General features: G+C 41.3%; 1 protein-coding gene across 1 annotated transcript in view; it reads right to left on the reverse strand.

Annotated features, from left to right (window-relative positions):
* Positions 1-20673, reverse strand: part of myo1d (myosin 1D) — a 193458-nt gene that overhangs the window by 39262 nt on the left and 133523 nt on the right. Inside the window, exon 21 of the mRNA XM_049564439.1 lies at positions 14719-14873. Coding sequence (XP_049420396.1) covers positions 14719-14873 — 155 coding nt within the window. The remainder of the gene's footprint in view (positions 1-14718; positions 14874-20673) is intronic.

The raw sequence follows: 20673 nt of genomic DNA on the forward strand, positions 1-20673 counted from the left end.
CTTCCTCACTTAAGATCCACTGTTTTTCCCCCCTCGCAGCAGACCGGCTTAGCACTCCCCCAAATCCCTTCTGCAGTGTCAGGAGGAGACAGGGGGAGGCTAAACGTTCAGGTCTTCAGGGAAACGGGGGCATGAGGCAAGGGCAGAAACAGAATATGACCACATCACTCTGACAGATCAATGAAGGGCTGCTGACTCATACTGTGGGGCGGGGAGGGGGGGGGTGAAGGAGAAGGAGAGGAAGTATGAGAGCGAGTGGGAGGAAGACAGCGAAGGACAAAGGGCGGTGGTGGAGGTTAGAGGAGAGTACGGCAGAAAAAAGTATGAATGGATGAGGCCATGCTTGAAGACAGCTATGAGGGAGGTGAATCTATAAACATCTGTCACAGAGACAGATGTGGACAGTTTACAGAGGGGGAGGAAGATCGAGGAAGATGCCCTCATGCTCACTGTGGGCCGTAAAGACCTAAATAAATCATCAAGGGTGGCAGCAATGAATTATCCATTGATTTAATTATTGCATCATCTAGTTATTGCCCACATGAATGTAAAGGGTCATGAAATTGTTACTGGCGCAAGAAAAACATAAAATGATTTTGTTTATTTTTTACTCTTCCTGGCTTTGAAAATGGCAATTAGAGCTGCAGTGATTACTTGATTACTGTCAACTATAAAATTAATCACCAACTCAATCAGTTTGAGTGTTTTCTAAATGGCCTAAATGGCAACGTGTTTGTTGGTGAGTTGGTCTGACCGTCTGCTAATGTGGTCCAAACTGAAACATCTCAACAACTATTGGATGGAGTACATTGAAATTTTGCATTCATGCACCCCACAGGGTGAATTCTAATAACTTTGATGATGCTGACTTTTTATTCAGCAGCAACTTCAGGTCAAAATTTCAGTTTGGTTTACCAACGACATTCCCATCAGCCTCGGCTGTACTTTCCGTTTAAGCCCCATTTCCATTAAACACTTTCAGTATGGTACCTTTGGAACCAACAGTAACCCTTCAGACATGGTACCTAGACCCTCGTGTTTCCACAGCGAACAGTCCTCTTAAATGTGGGCGGGGTTGTTGTCACTCACAGCTCCGTCCAGCACGCACTGTATTTCCTCCTTTATCAGTCTGCACCTGGTTTATCGTCCACAGAACGAGGCTGCACGCCGACATTTTCAGAACAAAATAGAACAGGCTGCAGTGAGAGTCTCTCTCCATGGGATATTTAAAAATAGCAGCTTTGTGCATTTAGTCCTTCTCAGGCAAGCTCAGGGGTTTAGTGTTGCTGTAGCCCACAGGAAGTGAGGATTAGAATATATGCAGTTCACATAACCGGGTCAAAATGAATATATATAAACGTTCGATGATCCCCATTACTAAAAGTGTGTGTCATATAAAAACTAAAGTGATGGTCAAAGTTGTCACAGTGAAATTTAAGGTGTGTTGATGGATTCATTTCGTCAACTCATGCATCGAGTAACATTACAAGTTAACGTTCCGCCTTAAAAGTTGCCGGCAGTCGGCCCAGTGAATGAAGTATTTTTTTCTCAGACTCCAGCTGCTGTGAGAGGCAGCAAAACATCCTTTCATTTTATAGTTACAGTTTACTAATAAAACTCTCCACAGTATGAACAGTGGTTACATGAGCCTCAAAACCAGACACAACTCAGCCCTGAGCAGAGTGACCGTCCTCTACTGACCAATCAGACTGCAGTGTTCACAGCTCCACCTTTTAGTACCAGATCTGTGTGCTAGGTACCCCAACAGAGGGGGGACCAAACATGGGGACGGTACGCAACGGTTCCATTGGTACCATCCACAACTTTTTACAGTGGAAAGTACCAGACTGTTTTTTGGAAACAGGGTTTTAGTGCCTCTTAACAAAAGTTATCATGCTACCATGCTAAACTAAGATGGTGAACATGGTAAACATGATTATACCGGCTAAACATCAACATGTCATTATTGTCAAGGCGCTCATGTTAGCATGCTGACATTAGCATTTAGCTCAGAGCACCACTATACAGCCTCACAGAGCTGCTGACGTGGCTGCAGACTCTGTTGTAAAAGACAGGAGTAAAAATGTAAGTACAGATAAACAGAATCTATGTATGTAGTATATGCTGTGTGGATATGTATGCCTCTAATATTACCACTGAGCCTCATTCACGCCCCCCCCTCACACCCACAAGACACACACCTACACACATCCATCTGCCTATACCGTCACTGCTGATCTCCTTTTTCTGTTTCTTTCGTCTGTCTGTTTTACCTCGTGTCAACTGCATACCTAATAATTTGACTTGTGCTGTATTTCCTTTCTGTTTCTTGTAATTAGTTTTTGTCTCCTTTGTTTTTATCGTTTGTCTTTTATGTAATCTCTTTTGGCTTTTGGCTGTCTATGTGTCCCTGTGCCTGTCTTGTCTTTCCTTGTTCTGCAGTCACTTCATTGCACAAAGACAAAAGAAGTAGAAGAATGATGTTCACTGTGAACAACTCTGTCACACAACCTGTAACGAGGGGTTGCACGTAGACACGGCTTTGTATTAAAGGAATACTCCCCCCCCAAATGACCACTTTTACATCAATTACTTAATCCATGTTGCATTGAACTTGTAAAGAAAACCAAATAACTGCTTAAGGCAGCAGGAGAGGAAGGTAAAATTGCTGTTTTTGTCAGTGGTGTCTGGCTTTGAAGAGATCATTTACAAGTTTTACCTTTTGTTCAGTCCCCCCTCATATATGTCTGTCTGTTTGGGAAGTACTGAGCATAAGACTGGATAAATGAGACTTGGATTTTACTGCACAAGTTGTGTGAGAGTTTGTTAAGAGACATTTTGGTATATGACTTCAAACCAACAAGAATTTTCTCCATATTTGGACTCTTCATGCACTATGAAGGCATGCCAGAACAACAAAGCTTTCTTCACAAATTTAACGCAACACAGGGTGAATAACTGAAAAACAAATGATCATTTGGATTGTTAAAGTGTTCCTATAAGTGATTGAACAAGACAAAAAATGTGAGGAACCTCTGCATTATTCTGTTATTTATTTATTTTTTATGTAGTCTATAAATCCCAGAGTCCAAGGCATTCAGTCCGACGAAGAAAACACTAAGATATTTCACTTTCAATGATACAAAAACACAGAAAAGCAGCAAATTTTCACGTCTGAAAAAAGCTGGAGAAGCTGAGTTAAGTTTGTTGTAGCTGCTGCGGGAATGTGATCTCCATGATGGGCATAGTTGTGAAGCTCTCACACACACAGTCACAGGGCTAGCCGTTAGCATCACCTGGCTAACATTACCTAATGGTTATAAGTGGGTTTAAGGACAGAGTCAAACCATTTATTTTTTTGCTGAGTCAAGGACTTACATGATTAATAATTTATCCGTATCACTGCTGGTCAGTTCTCTGCCACGTGCTGAAAGCTGTCATATCTGCTCAGCTTACATGTTCTTTAACAGGATTCACTCACTTAAGTCAAAATTGTGCCGCTGTTATAGTGTTTTATTTTGACAGTTTTAGCGAAACTGCTTGTGATTAAAGCCCATTTAACATTTTAGAATTTCTTGTTAAATAAAAAAAGGTTTACAGAAAGTATTGTTTATAGTTCGATACTGGGGAAAACTGTATTAGAAGTCAGAAGGTTTTGTATTGCCACCAATAATGACAAAAAAATACATATTAATTGATTTCTAACCCTTATTAAAATGGTTGTCGATAAAGTTTCATGCCATTGATTAATCAATTAACCATTTCAGCAGTAAAAACATCAATCTACTTGATGCAGCAAAATGCACACAGAGGACAGCACACTTAATAAAATCTGTCAATGAGTCCCATCTCACACACGCACACACATACACACGCACATGCACAATCAATCGACTGCACACTGCACAGGGGTTTTCATTAGTCACCGAGGACCCTGACAGCGGTGGAAGCAGAGCAGTCGGTGGAGCCTGAACCAAGCTGTTGCTACAGAAACAATCCACAGTGCTTTTCTAAGAAACCAATTTCAACTGCTTACACAACACAGAAACTACAAAGACGCTAAGACAGAGGAGATTACGTGATCCAGGGATTTACAAGTGTTGGTCACGGGGCAACTTTGTCATTAGGTTGAGAGTGAAACGCACACAAAGAGGAGGAGAGGCAGCGTGCTGTACACAACACACTTTACACAACGTTGACACATCTAACGTCACACTGACCTGTCACAATATCCTGCTCTTCTGTCTTATATGTAACAAGGACTTTTCTGCATCAGCATGAGGCTTTGTTGCATTTGATGGAGCGGAATCTTTAAACTGTATCGTACCACCTGTGAGAATTGAGGATGTGGATGAATAATTCAACACTGCGCTATTTTTACACTCAGATCTCAGCAGGAAAGGTGTGAAGCAGAGTGGAAGTGTGTGATGGAGAAATAAGCTGCTAGAAATGCTGGCAAACAATAAGGAGAAATAAAAATGAGAAAATAAAATGAAAATAAATAAAATGCATTCAAAGGTATCACACCTCAGTATGACACTTTCAGCTCTGGTCGTCATCTGAGAGTCACTACATGAGTCCACTACACCAGTGCGGGGTTAAACCTCTTTCTCAAAGGCTCAGCAGGTGAAGTAGAGAAATGCATTTTCCCTGTTTGTCCTCTGAATGAAACTGCAAATGTTTGTGCACTCTCACAGGAGGCTGTTCCTTGACTTGGCATAAACTTTTTAAGGGCTTGACCCCAGGTCTACTTGTCTTTTTGGAGCATCTGAAACAGCAGCTATTCCTCGCAGTGTTTAACATTTAACACAAACTATATATTATAGAGGAAAAGATGTGATTGTGTGAAGCTTCTATCTGCCAGAGGAAGGCAGCATACTTTCTCCGAATTCTTTTATTGTGATATGATGTTTGTCTTGAATAGAACCTGTTACTCACTGTAGCTCAGGACTTAAGATTAATAAGCCAAATCAAAAATAAACTCACGCTGGCAAAGAACACAGGCCCCGAACACACAGAAAGCGTTTTAGCAGCTGGAGGCACTTTTTTGTATTTGCTTTTAATTATAATTAAGCTTTTTGCTCATGTTTTTTGCGTCGTGATGTGCTTCACATTTCTGCATTCTAGGCACCTGGCATTTTGGCGGAGCTCTCTGAACTCCTCCAGTTGAAAAAACCTCTGTGCAGAACAACTCAGAACGGAAAAGCGCTCCACGTTGCATCTTTTTATGTCATCTTTTTTCCCATTGTTTAATCGGATGATTTGAAAGACAGGCCCTCTGAGGTGGTCTGCACTACAGTTTCACTTCAGGAACCAGTTCAAACAATTTACAAAAGTGATGACAAAGAAACAAAGGAGACGGTCAAGAGACATTTCCAATTATTTTGGTGAACTTCCCTCTTATTTTTGTAAAATTATCCACCAATGAACATTCTGTAATCATTGCCTCAGATTCCACAACTTATATTTAGTGTTACTAATGCCTTAACCTGAAAACACACCGGTGCCACCTCGGCGTAGCTCGTCAACAGACAAGTTATTACAACTTCTACTGAAAGATCCGCACTTCCTCCACCTATGCATTAGCTTAAAATCATGCGTGGACAGCCCCTGATTACAGCAGCTGCTTGGTGTTGGATGTTAGCTGCTGCTGCTGTGTTAGCTTGTGCTAACTGGGCAGACATTGAACTGATTGGAAGGGAAGTGGCTCCAGAGATGGCCATGACAGAAAGTTTGCTGTCATGTGTAGGTATCAACAAACCAGAGCAAAAAAGAGCTGTACCCACTGTTAGCCAAATGCACTCAAGTTTTAAGGGGTATTAGTGTAAGTGTTTTGCTGTATTGTGCTATGTGTACTTAAGTATATGCATTGAGGTATGTCTATTGTAGTTGATGTACTGTGGGATATGTACTGTGGTATGTGTATTATAGTGTGTGGATTGTGTACTTTACTGTATGTTCCATGTGTATAGTGTACAGTGGTTTTATGATGTTTTAAACTGTATATTTTTAATAACATTGTAAGTCTACACTAGCCTGGAAATCCAAACTCAAATCTAGAAAGATTTTGAGTCTGGCCCTCACCGATACACCCTTCCTACCCAAGGGGCGGCACTAACTGAGGCATATTAAACGCAGCTGCACGCAACTGGATAGCACGATGGCCAATCAGAGCAAAAACAAGGTCACGTATTCATTGCAGTTAGCCCCACTGGTTTGCCGACCAGTGGGGCTAACTGATATATTATGCCGTATCCCGTCGGCAAAACGGCAAAAACTTCCCTCCTGGAAACGAAGGCTTCTAGGGCAGTCTTCTGTTCCTCTCTCAAGAGAAAAGATAAGTGTAGTTGGCTTAGCGTTTCTTCCAAAGCTATCTTGAATGGACGCGGCCCTTCGGCAGCTGCCATCTTGGCTGTTTACTTTTCGACTCCTACGGAGCAGCGTTGTCTTCATCATGTTACGCCTCTGTCAGACAGACTGATCTGATTGGTCCGATAGGCAACTCAGTGGGCTCTGCTCGTCGGGGCCAGATCCCTGTGCAGTGCAAATTCGAATTTGCTGGGGGCGGGGCATCTGGATTTCCAGGTTAGGTCTACACGTAAAAGCCCAACAAGTAAACAAGAGCTGAATATTAGCAATAGCTATGAACTGTTTGTGCAACACATCAGTTCTATACTCTGCATTGGAGCTATGTTAAATTGTATTATCCCAATACGATAAAAAATTAAAAAATAAATCAAGTATTGACACCCAGCCCTATTGACAGTAACTTAACAGCGACAAAGTAGAAGCAACTATTATAAATAACGAGTGAATCTTGGTGCAAAGGCGTGGTGGGTACAGCATGACTCTGTTGGTGTAATGATGGAATTAGTGCTGAGGAAATGTCAGTTATCCTACATCTATAAAGACAATGTGCTGTCAAGTTGGAAGTCTCGTTTGATTGACAGCACAAAGCATCAACAGCAAATTAAAACATGAACAGATCAGAAACCAATGAGACATCTTATTAAAACATGATAAAACTACTTGTATCATTGGAAACAAAACTTGTCTCTGATATAAACCTTTTTCAAACAGGCTTAAATTCTCTCACTATTTGAGAATTTATGGTAATCAATAGAGGGCGGAGCATATAGTTAGGGCTTCTGGATCGCCTGAATGTCTCATTGATTTTGCAGTTGTGTGTGACAGATGCAGAGTGTCTGCTCTGCTATCCTGGCAGCGGATGGTGGGAGTGCTGCAGTCGCTGCTGTGTGGGGTGCACGGTAACACACACACGCGCGCACAGGAGACGGAGAGAAAGGGGGGTGGCTCTGTCTCATCTAAATATAGGCCTCAACAGCAGCACAGCCTTAAATATTTCATTGCCTCCTCTCCAGAAATGAAGGAGGGGGTGAGCCAGGGGAGGAGGAAGGAGAGATTGGGAGAGAGGCAGAGAGAGATGAGGAAGTGGAGGGGGGGCCGCAAGGGGTTCATGAGACTGAGATCAGTACAAAGGGGATATAGTCAAAAATAGGAAGCAGAAAAAAGGCATGAAAGAGGGAGAGGGGGAAAAGGAAGGATGAGGGAGGATGGAGGCTGAAGGCATGGGAATCTAATCCCCCCCTCCTCCCTTTTATGCAAAATAAGAATGAAGTATTTCTGAATTTCTCAAGACAACTGGTGCGTCATAGCCGATAAGAGGGTTATCTTCTTATGTATGCGTTGCCGAAATCTCTGAATCACTTTACTTTGAGGCAACTTGGTGTGATATTGATAACTTTCTGCTTTAAAAAAAACAAAATATGCCAGCTCTGACACTATCTCCAAACTAAAACCACTCCAGTCTTCAGCACAAAATCAGAACTCATAATAACATGAAAAAACAGATTAATGCCAAACAGATTTGGAAACTGTCAAAAAAGAAATCGCGACTCACTGAAACTCAAGTATCCTGACGCAGCTATGACAAGACGAGGGTTTATTCCCAGCGGTGGTGTCATTCTGCTTTGGCCTCGCTGTCACTTTGAGGAGGATAAAGTGTTGCTCTGTTGCTGCTGTAAGCTGCCCTTCTCCCTGCTCGCTATTGTGCATATTGTGCATATTGTGCACTGTGCAGCATGTTGAAGGAGAGATAAAGGTTAAAGCCACATCTACAGGGAGCTGCAGCGCTGGGACACTGCATGCAGAAGATCACACGGGTGCGGGTACACAAACGCGAGCGCAGTCGCATGCAGGCTGCCTCTCAGGAATTCCACCCTATGCAGACACGCACATGCACATTATTGCAGCCAGAAACACACACACACACGCACACACATTTGCTGGTGTGCTCTTTGTTCTGTCAGTGTTGTACAGTGATGGATGAGTCGCTATGCGAAGCACATGGAGGGTCATTACAGGAGGCCCAGCAGAGGCCTTTCACAGCCCGACACCTACGGAGAAATGGGCTCCACAATGGAATAAGATACCATCACAGAGCGGCAAGGATGGAGCAAATGCACTCCAGGCAACGCTGCGCACACACACATACACATACACACACATACCCACACACACACACACACACACACACTAAGATAAGCAGATTCAGGCACATCTGTCTGCATGCACAAACCCTGTCTGTCTCTCTCCCTCCCTCTCTCACACACACAAAGCGAGACGAGCATGAACGCACAAATCAATACATGTGCCAGACTATTGTGGAGGAGTCAATTCAATAATCAGTGAAATGAGAGATGTCAGCGATCTGAAAGCATGCTTCATCAAAACAGCAATCACAGCAGCAGAAGTACAGAGCCATCAAAATGTTTGAAAACAAATGAATTCTTGTTTTTGACGCTTTGATCGGATTTTACAGCATGTTTTGGTAAAATATTCCACGGCTCAATCAGGGAGTTTTAAATTTACAGAGCTGAGGTGTGGACATTTTGTTCTTTAAGGGATGTTTTGTGTAGATTTGGGTTTGCAGTTCTTGGAGCCAAGAAATCTATAGTTTGACAAATATATTTAGAAACTGAAATATCTCTCAATGACTATTGTTTGGGTTATGATTATGTTACATTCATGCTCCCCAGAGGAAGAACCCAAATGAATTTTTTGAGACTTTTTAACGCCGACGTGTGAAGTAAAGCCTCACAGAGCCTTTCACAGGCCCTAATGCATCAGGGGTGGTTTTTTCTTGTGATTAATTCCCACGTCAGTTTATTTTTTTGAGGTACTGATTTTGTCACGAGTTCCTTCACAAAGAACACAAATATTACGTGATTCAAAAGCAATTTTGTTTGCGTAACAAGGTTGATTTTTTCAGGCTGTTGTGCCACGAATCAACAAATCACGTTGTGCCTATAATTATAAGGCTTATAAAACACCAACAAAAAGGCTGAAGTTTGAACCACAATGGAAAACCTTACTACTCCTTTCAATGTTTCCAAGGGCACACCAGATTCACTCCATTGATTCTTACATTTCATAATAAAAGCCCTGGACATATTCACTGCGTAACTGTTGACTAGAGGGAGCACAAGTTCACAGCAGTTTGCTTCAAGAAAATTCAATAAAATAGCTTTATGTATCTGAGGTTATACAACAGCTTACCTCAGACAGACTGCTGGATGCTGCTCTGGGTCAACAGGATTGTTGATAGTTGTTGCAAATTCACAATGTTGAAGGTGAATCTATTCACATCAAAACTTTTTTTTGAACAAGTGTTGAAGCTGTAGCAAATTCTCATCACTGCCTGTGTGAACAGTTCATATTTTGCGTTTTTGTGTCATTAAACCCTCCTAACGGTCTTTAGTCTTGTTAAAAAAACAGTATATTTAAAGGACACCAATGTACATTAGAAGTAATTAAAGTTAGCTTTGAAAACCACATTGTGGGGAAAAAAACCCATTTAACTTATATTTCACAAAATTTCGACAATTTCCTCAGCTACTTGCAACAAACTGTACTCAGAGCATCTAGCAGTCATTACAGAGAAACTGCAGCTTCAGACACTTCAGCACTGGCTTTAGTATTCAACTGTGGTAGTTTCTGCTTGGTACAAACACATTTCCCACTCACAACAGACCAGACAGAATCACTCATTTATAAGGTCTAAATGAAACTGTGTATGGCCCAAAGAACAAACCAGTAAATGGAATAGGAGTGAGGAAATCCCAACAACAGGTACATCTAATTATTTTTAACAGTACAGCCGGATTTAATGACAAATCGATATCAATTATTCAGATAAAGTGCACTGGGCTTAAGTGGGAACAAAAGGTTGGACAGGGACAAGAAGTTTTTCCTCTGTGCAGTCAATATAAGAAAGAATCTGTCTGATAGAAACAGGCCGCTTCAGTCGACAAACATGACCCTGAAGGACTAATGCAGGAATTAGATTTCTCTACAGCACATCAGATAGGCCCAAAGCTTTAACATGTCTCCTGATGTTTAATATTGTGGGGATTTTCTGACATTTCAAGAGTATTTTGTTTTCTTTTTCCCCTGTTTCTGTGTGTGTTTGTGTGTATACGCCACTGTTAGCTCAGTCATCCTCTCCTGGGATTAAAACACAGGATGAAAGTAGAATGAATGAAATCACTTTATTCACACACACTACTATTTTAGATCATTTTTGGAAGGTCCTGCTGATGTGCACTTAACCGTGCGTATACTGCTTGTACTCATAGGAAAACAACAATGTGATGCAACACATTAAAAGCATGTGACAGCATCTTACGTTAATACATGACAGAACTAGAACTCCTTGAACTCCTTGCTAACGGTTAAAGTCAAGTTTCTCTTACAGTTTACACCGTACATACTACAGTCTGTGAAAACATGGAAGATGGATTTTGTCATTATTAATGTAAATTCTTGAGTTATGGCCAAAAACATATTTGGTGAGGTCACTGTGACCTTGACCTTTGACCACCAAATTCTAATCAGTTCATTCTTGAATCCAAGTGGAAGCTTGCGCCTAATTTGGGGAAACTCCCTCTAGGCCTTCTTCAGATATTGCATTCACAAGAATGAGATATATGCAAGGTCACAGTGACCTCGATGTTTGGCCATCAAAATCCAATCAGTTCATTGTTGAGTCCAAGTAAACATTTTCTCAGATTTGAAGGACGTCCCTCAAGCTGTTCTTGAGATATCGCAGTAACAAGAATGACATAGATGCAAGGTCACAGTGACCTTGACCTTTGACTTATGACCACAAAACTCTCATCAGTAGATTGTTGAGTCCAAGTGGACATTTGTGCCAAATTTGAAAAAACTGCCTTAAGTGTTCTTGAGATATCATGCTAACAAGAATGAGATGCATCCAAGGTCACCGTCTCCTTGATCTTTGACCACCAAAATCTAATCAGTTCATCATTAAGTCCAAATGGATATTTGTGCCAAATTTAGAGAAATTCCCTCAAGGCGTTCTTGAGATATTGCACTCATAAGAATAAGACAAATGCAAGGTCACAGTGATCTTGACCTTTGACCACCTAATTCTAATCAGTTCATTCTTGAATCCAAGTAAACGTTTGTGCTGAATTTGAGGAAACTCGCTCTAGGCCTTCTTCAGATATCCTGTTCACAAAAATGACATGAATGCAAGGTCACAGTGACCTTGATTTTTGACGACCAAAGTCTATCAATTCATTGTTGAGTCCAAGTAAATGTTTGTGTCAGATTTGAAGAAAGTCCATCAAGCTGTTCTTGAGATATCACTGTAACAAGAATGAGTTGGATGCAAGGTCACAGTGACCTTGACCTTAAACCTTTGACCATCAAAATCCAATCAATTCATCTTTGCGTCCAAGCGGATGTTTGTGCCATTTTGTAACAAATTCCCTTAAGGCATTCTTGAGATATTGTGTTCACAAGAATGAGATGGAGATTGTAGAGACAGATATACATATGTAAGTGCATCCAAAAAAAGGAGAACATAATGCCTCCAGCCACAGCTATCGGCAGTGTGGAGGCAAAATGACCTTTTACTTGAACTAGAGGATCATTATCGCTCATAAAACTTACAAAAAAAGGGTGAAGTGAGGACGAGTCTGGTGTTCATGGAAGTGGGTGGGCGTATGATTCTCCTGATGCTCAGTGGAAAAGACAAGCTGCTTTTCTGCAGTCCACTAACCTCATCTGAACTGAAATAAAATAAATTCAGCTCGAGGATGAGATACTGAGATACAACTTCAAATCCACATTTCAGTATCCTATTCATGGGTTTTACCTTGTACTAATCAACACGACTATTCTGATTAACAAAATACTTAAGTACCTGTATTAATGTGCATGTGGACAAATTCAATAGGTTGTTATCTGTGCTATTCTTCAAGGTCCTAAAGTGATAAAGGTGGATTTGCAGTGGATTATCTACATTAAATATGTAGTTTGTAGTTTTGGAGAGCTATATACAAAAAAGACAGTCCTGAAAAGAACCTCAGTGAATCAAAAGGCAGGAGAGAGCGACTGCAGGATTCAAGGATTTAATTCAAGGGTTTTATCTGCATGTATGTTTCCCTGTGGTTGGAATCAAAATGAATGCTGGCCTTCACAGGGTCCTATCCTGAGGAGCGCTGTGAGCTCAGATTAAATGAATATAAGAGTTCAAGCGAGGGCAGCTGTGGCTGTGCACTCTATCTGCCCCATAATCCTCCTGCCACAGGTCACATTGGCCACACATCTGGGCCAATACATGATTGTTATTTTAGGCTATGTCTTTGTCTGTAATACTGCTGGGGGTTAAACTAAATGAAATGGGGTTTACATGGGGACAATATGCTGACCATCAACTGAAAGGGATTTTCTCTGCGCAGTAAATACAAGAAATGCGGCGACCTTTACCTTCACCTCAGTGTCAGACAGAGGTCATTTCCATCAGCAAACTGCTGTTCACCTTTTTAAAGCATTTTATATGGAAGGAAAGGTGAAATTGTTTTTTTTTTTTTTTTTTAATGGACTATGTCAAAATGCCAAAAGTTTATCTCGAGATACATGTATAATGTCTTATGTGCAAGGTATTATCTTACACGATTTATGTGGGAAATACTGCAGCTAAAATACTGGTACAACACAAAATATCTAATAAAAAATATATTTGCAGCCAGGAAGACAATTGTAGCACAAAAACTGTTACAGATTGAACCTTCAGTAAAGTTGGATAGATATTGTGACGAATGTGTGGAGACTCTCTTTTCCCTAAATATATGGGCTCATAAATTCTGGCAATACTGGCAAAAACGAATTGTGTTTGTGAATTTAAGTTGAGCTGGCATGTAATTTTATCAGTACCATGTTTGCATGAGTGCATAGGTTACCTAATTAAGCCTGAAGCTTAATTAGGCTGTTTTGAAAGTGAGAAAGCCGTGCAGAATAAAGTGCTTAATGCACAATATAAAGGGGATTAAAAGTTCAAATGCAGCAGAAACAAAATGTTTTCCCTTCTCATTTAACAAACTACAAATGTCCACTGTAAAACATACTGGAACTGTGCAGTAGCTCCAGCAGAATTCTATTTCATATGCGCAAGAACCGCCCACTTGCAATGGTTCCAGCATGTCCACAAACACAGTCTACTCAGGAGACGTTGATTAATGTTATTTTTTTCACCAACGTTGCTAACACAACACCACCATAAATCTCTGATTAGCCTAATGTACGCATTAATACCAGCTCACAGGCCGGGTTTACACAATCATTACTGCAGCTGTCACACAGTAGCAACAACATTCTGATTAATAGTGGGTGGGTTGCAGTTGCTGAAATAATACATCATTAATGTGAAAAAAATTAATGACAGTCTCTAAAATGTGAACATAGCAGAGAGCAGAGCAGAGCTGCTGTTTGCTGCTATGTGTCCCATTAAAGAAGTATTTCATCGATATAAGACACAAATACCAGAAAAAAAGCACTCTGGCATTCACTTTTGCTCATCAAAAACTACAACTGCCAGAATGCACCATGCTCCTGCTGGTGGGTGACTCAATGTGGATTGGTACATGTAAAACGCTAGCAGCTGGTGGGTAAACAGATCATCTTGGATTACAGTTAAATGGTAAGGGTAAAGCAAGTTTCTGAAATAGGCAATGCCATGACAGACTCTTGGTTTATATTCGATCAGCACTGCCTTGTTTTACAGTTTGATCAGCGTTTTCACTGTACAGGAAACAGTATGGCGCCCACTTCCTGTTTACAATCTCTTGCTATTATAGCTAAATATAATAATATCTTGATTTATATTCCATCAAATTTTGGTCCGATTTTGGGGATGTCAGTCTCTTGATCTGCTTCTATACCCTTTGTGTCCACGGTGGCGGCAGCATGGGTGGCGAGCAGCGGAAGTACGGCCCCAAACGCCAGCAAAGCTCTGCCAAATGATGTAAAGACGTCATCTGGTGGAGTTTTGCCATGGGGTGGAGGAGGGATATCTAGGCACTGGTTAGATAGAGGGAAGTTTACCACAACTACCAAGTATCCCTTTAAGAGAAACGGATAGTGCCGCTGTCCATAGTAGGCCGCTGACACCAACGGAAACCAACTTTTGTTCTTGTGCATAAAAGAGATAAACCTAGGTATTGGCCAACGATGTATGCAAAAAAAAAAAAAAAAAAAAAAAGAATTTCACCATGCCTCTCAGGGCTTCCGTAACTTTAGGACACTTTTTCAACAGTTGAAAATATGAAGCCTCCTGTAGGTAAATGAGTAATTCAGCTTCGACAACCACTTGTTTCCCCCATCGCTTACCTCTTGAAGTGGCTGAGTAGGGTGCCAACCAGCTCCCCGATGCGGCTCTCATTGGCAGGCACCATGCCCTGCAGGCACACCACGAGATCCCTGCTGTCCTTGGTGTGGAACACAACCAGCTGGTCCTTCCCAGGGGACACGCTCACTCCCGTCACCTGGGACAGTGCGAGAGAGAGAGAGACAGAGAGGACACACAATTAAACACAGATAAACATGTACATAGAGCCTACAGAGAAACACAAACATGTGAAAAGGCACAAATGTGTGCTGAGAGATGCAACACATAACCATCTGTACTGTGGATAAACACAAATACATCACATGTAGAGACACAGATGATCAGGCATATCAGGGAATATGAGTTGGCGCACCCCACAGGACGTGAATTCACTGGGGTTCCTGCACCAGGCTACAGCTCATCCTGTTTGACTTCCGCTGGAAGTAGAGACCTGAGGAATCTGGAGTATTTACCAGATCTCCTGTGTCAGTAGGAGATGAAAAACCTTGATAAATAAAAGGTACTGCTTGTGTTATTTTTGTGTGGCTTGATGGTTAAAGTGTTGGTAGTCAGCAGCCAAGGGTTTTTTTGTCAGGTACAGCTCTAGTTTCCAAAATGCAAAGTTTTAACTTTTACTCAGGTTATTTATTTATGGGTGTAACTGTACTTTCACTTGAGTTTAGATGTTCAGTGCTCTGTCAACTATAGTCGTAAGACTGCTGTGATAGAAAACTGAACTTGCTGCAGAGCAAACACAGTCTACATCTTCCACACATCTGCAGCTCCATATTTATTTTTTTCTTACTTTATGTTTCTAATAAAACTGCACAAAGCGATGCTGCCTCTCTCTGATTTGTAAAAGATGTGGTCGTCTTGTTTGAATAAACTTTACTGGAACTGTTAATGGACAAAACCAATGGTATACGTAAGGGATAATGTACAGTGAGTCATTATTGTGAAATAAACCCTGACGCAAATTACCCTGTACATTATCCCGCCTACGTGGCTTCTAGAAATCACAAGATATTGATGTAAAAGGGATTTTATTGCTCCCTCTGAGTCTGTGATCAGAACTGAGTCTACAGTAACGGATGATACACAGATGTGCCTCCCTTTAGAGCCAACCAACATCAGCAAACTAACTGACCTTAATAACTGTCTTTACTACATCAAATCCTGGATGGCAGCAAACTATTTTATTTGGACTACGGCACTTGACCAGAATCATGTCTCCTCATCTTGGCCCTTTGGTCCCCTCTGTTGAATCTCATGCTAAAAATCTTGAGGTTATACTTGACGCTGAGGTTTGACGAACAAATCAATCAAGCAGTAAAATTAAGTTTCATGCAGTTGCTCATAATCTCTAGACTTAGATCAATTCTCTGTATTTCTGACCTGGAGAAAGTCATCCACGCCTTCATATCCTCCTGCCTCGACTATTGCAATTCATTATATTTTGGTATTTCTCAGTCTTGCTTATCCTGTCTTCAACTCGTCCAAAATGCAGCAGCAAGAGTTTTAACAAGGTCAAAAAGAGAAATTTCCGTAATTCTACCAGAGATGGGAGTGATAACTCAGTTTGCGCCCTGGTGCCACCTCCCTGTCGGCATGTGTGTGCTACGTTGCTTCCTGTATGTGTTACGTTTAGCTGAAGGATAATCTTACTATATAATGACGAAAACTCTGTGTGTCTGTTCCACTTTTTTCTCCTCACTGACTTGGTCAATCCATGTGAAATTTGGCACAGTTGTAGAGGGTCATGGGAGGATGCCAATGAAGCAATATTACATCAATTGGCCAAAGGGGGGCGCTATAGCAACCAATTGAAATGGCAAACTGTGAATGGGGATATCTCATGCCCCGTATGTCGTAGAGACATGAAGCTTTGCACAGAGATGCCTCTCCTCATGAGGAACACATTTGCATCAAGAACCCATAACTTCCGCTTATATAGATTTTCCGCCATTTTGAATTTTTTGAAAAACACTTCAAATGGATCTCTTCCTAGGAAGTTTGAGCGATCTGCATGAAACTGGGTGAACATAATCTAGGGACCAATATCTAAAGTTCCCTCTTGGCAAAAGTTGGAAAACTTCCTAAAACTGAGCTTCTATAAGGCAATGAATATTGCGGAGGGCGTGGCTCATCACATAAAGGTGAATAACATCTCAAGGGTTTCACCCATCACCACGCAACTTTGTAGGCATATGACCACACATAATCTGAGGGGACCCCTCCATTATTGACCCCATCAAACAAAATGGGGGCGCTAGAGAGCTCATTTCTTATCTAGGCCTAACCGCCATATGGATTTTTACTAAACTTGGTAGATATGTAGAACAGGACGCCTCAAGGTGACTGGAGAAATGTAACTCTAATTGGCAACTGGGTGGCACTATAACAACAGAAAAATGCTTCAAAATGGCTAAAATGCGACCGATCGCTGTGGCTCCTCCTGTGGCCCAATGTTGTTTTTTCCTAATTTTTTGGTATGCTGTACATAATCATGGAAACTGTCAGTGTGTCATTCTGTCTGTCCCACGTTTTTCTACTCACTGACGTGATCAATCTATGTGAAACTGCACATAGGCATTGAGGATTGGCATAGGTAGAAGGTGACAAAGCTACCAATGGGTATTGACGAGTAATAATTAATGATTAGCCCAATATGAAATATTGCCCATGATCAGGATTGTGTGCACACAACAATAAAGAGTATGGATTTACATTAGGCCGTCCTAACACAACCAGAAGTCTCGTGGCTCTGAAAAGTGCTTTCTTCTCAACCTTTTTGATTGGTCTCCCACGTAGGGCTATGTGATCATTAGAAGAATGTCCACTATCACGACAACACCGAATGCTTCTGCAAGCGCCTCCATCATCAAAAAAACACAGAAAACTAGAAATATTTACATACATTTTTACAGAGGATCGCATTTGCACGGGATTAGTATTTTCTGCAGACCGTTTTACAGAAGGTAAAAGGCGCTGTAATTTTTACTGACATTATCCGTAATGATAACAGACATGGTGCTTTCGGACGGGACTAAAATCCCTGATGATAATTACTTTACCCCACGTCTCCACGTTAAACCAATCCCATCCGAATAGGGCTAAACGGCCTCGCCCCATTGTGCATCGTAGAGCTCTTCTTCCCCCATCACACTGGGAGAGAACTAAGTTCATTTGATCAAAGACTTCTGTCTGTCCCCAGATCCAGGACTAAGGGTTACAGGGACAGGGCTTTCTTTATTGCTGCCCCAAAACCCTGGAATTGTCTTCCTCCTGCCGTACGATTCTTCCCACCGAGATTTTCAAGAATTGTCTTAAACACACTCAGCCTCATCAGAAAGCAAAACAAGAAAAACCCCACAACTGTAAAATGTAGCGATAAAGACGTACACTGTTGTGATTACCTTGATAAATCTTGAATTACCCACTTAAGTTGTTTTTATTTTGCATGATACGTTAAGTTTTAGTGTGCCATGCTCTGTTAAGAGCTTTTTTACAGTGAGACTAAAAACAAGCCAAAGCAAACACTGGTGTCTAGTGGTGTATTCACCGGACTTCTCCCACTCAAGGCTTAAATCAGCACTTGCAGTAGAGATTTATTGATCAGCATCCCAAAGGTCCAATCGAATTTTTCCACTCAGAGCCCCCAAACGACGTAACAGCGGAAAGCAGAGAGGCTAAAAGGGGAATCCCAGTTTTTGCGGTTGGGTTGTTTAGCTTTACAGGTCTTCAAAGTAGACACAACAGGAAGAAACCAATATCCTCACAGGCAAACACATCTCAGGAGGATGAGGAGCTCATTAGCTCCCTGTTCCCTTCTCTTTCATCCATGTTTTCCTTTTATACTATTATCTCTCCTCCTTTTTGCCGAGCGTTCTCCTTTGTCATTCCCACCCTAAGGTTTCTAACCATTTATTTCTCTCATAATTTGTCTTTCTGAGCTGAACTGAGGTGCCACATGTTGAGGAAACAGCCAGAGGGGAGCCAGGCAGGTACATTAATATCCACTCACCAGACTGCAACGCTGAGACAAATTCCCCATCAGGGGCGGACAGGCTGAGACAGGTTGCTTCCGGCGGCTAAACAACCAGCTAGCTTATTTAGCTCCAAAATGACGCCTGTGACTTCAGAAACAAACACTTCACGTAATCACCATGAATTAAAGCCTAAAGCCATGCCTCTCTGTCGAGGCAATCCACCCGCAGTTAATTACATGGAGCCGATTACATTTACATTTATATTAAAGGCTTAATTGATTGGAACGACAGTCAGTGTTCTAATGAGTTGGGTAATGATACATTCTGATTCGTTTCCTTGTCTAATTTTTTGTCTTGATTCACCAAATTAGTTTTACCCCGAGTATGAAGTGTGTTGGAGGCATTTATCTGCCCAGCCATCTGTTCGAGTGCTCGTCTCGTCCCGACCCACACCAATCAGACAAAACTCGAGGATGATCAGAGATTTCATCAAAGCAGGCCAAGTTTTTTGTGTTAATTTGTGCCGATATCTAAAATGCTCCTACACAGTGTTCTGCATGGAACACTGAGTGAGATGGGTCTAATAAAATCTTCCAATCTGTGTCAGACAATAAGATATCAGCTTTGAGGCATGTGACTGTAGATTGTGCAGTGAATGCCTGATGAATTCGCTATTCTAGACGCTATTCTAATGGTAACTTTTGATTTTTAGCCAAAACTGCCAAACATCATCCCGTTCCAGCTTCTAAATTGTGAAGATATTTTGCTTTTCTTTGTCTTACGTGACAGTAAACTGAGTATCTTTGGGTTCCAAACTGTTGGTGGATTAAAATACACACCTGAACGACCTTTCAACTTGGACTTTAGGAAACTGTGATGAGCATTTTCACAGTTTTCTGACATTTTATAGACCAAATGATTAAATGAGAAAATAATCAGGATGTCAACTGAAGCCTTAGTTATGGTGCAAATTAAAAAAAATAACCAAGTCAACTCAACTTTTGTCTTTTATCTGCATGACTGACTTTAAAAATGTAGGTTAAAATGTTGCATTAATGAATTCTAGATCATTTTATGACCTCTTCTAGCAGGTTTGTCGATGTGGGTCAATTAGATCCTAAATTTCTGGCACTGCCGGTATTTTGATGCAGGCTGTCTTCAGACACCGGAGCTTTAAACTAACCATCAGTGCTTCTCTCACAGTTCGATTTAGGATCAAAGATTTGGATTGCCAAACACAGATTTGTTAACGGCCCAAATTCACACACACTGTCCAAGGCCCTTTGGACATCAAGAGTCAGAGTACCTCATGCATCTGCGTGGTAGTGAACGTAAAAGTCGAGTCGTGCAAGCAAATCTCAGCTCTTCATGTTCAGGTGCACAAAACTTGGTACAGAAATTATCTTGAGCAGGGCTGCCAACTATGACGCACTGACCGTGAGAATCACTTTTTAAAGTCAACTTTTCAACTTCTCAACTTTTCTTTTGTCCTGCGCCACTTAAATAACAATGACTTCCTCAAATTTTAACCATCATAAAAAAGAAAATGTCACATCAGCTATATTTTTTTCTTTTATTTCTTCTGGTCGGACCTAACCGTAGAAGAAGTGCCAGGAAAAAATGACCAATGGTGCAGTTAATTTATTTGGTGCATGTAAATTTAAAAGTAACATGTAGAATAGAAAAAAGTATTTCGAGACCTGGCCACTAATAAATGAAAGAAAAAGGCCGTCTGAGGTGCTGAGCAAAACACAATGCTCTTGTCAGCGTTAAGAAAAGATCCGTGCTTATATATTTCTGAGAATGTGTGACTTGTACCACAAACATTTCTGGTTACATCTGGATCTTCGTCCTTGAGGAGATTCAGCCTCTCCTATTGTCTCTTTCTCTCTCTGTTGTTTACTTCCTCCTGTCTGTCTGTCTATGTGGATGGTGTGTGTGAGCTTTGCCTCTTGTGTGCTGGTGTAG

This window comes from Epinephelus fuscoguttatus, linkage group LG20 (assembly GCF_011397635.1).
Source record: "Epinephelus fuscoguttatus linkage group LG20, E.fuscoguttatus.final_Chr_v1".
NCBI lineage: Eukaryota > Metazoa > Chordata > Actinopteri > Perciformes > Serranidae > Epinephelus > Epinephelus fuscoguttatus.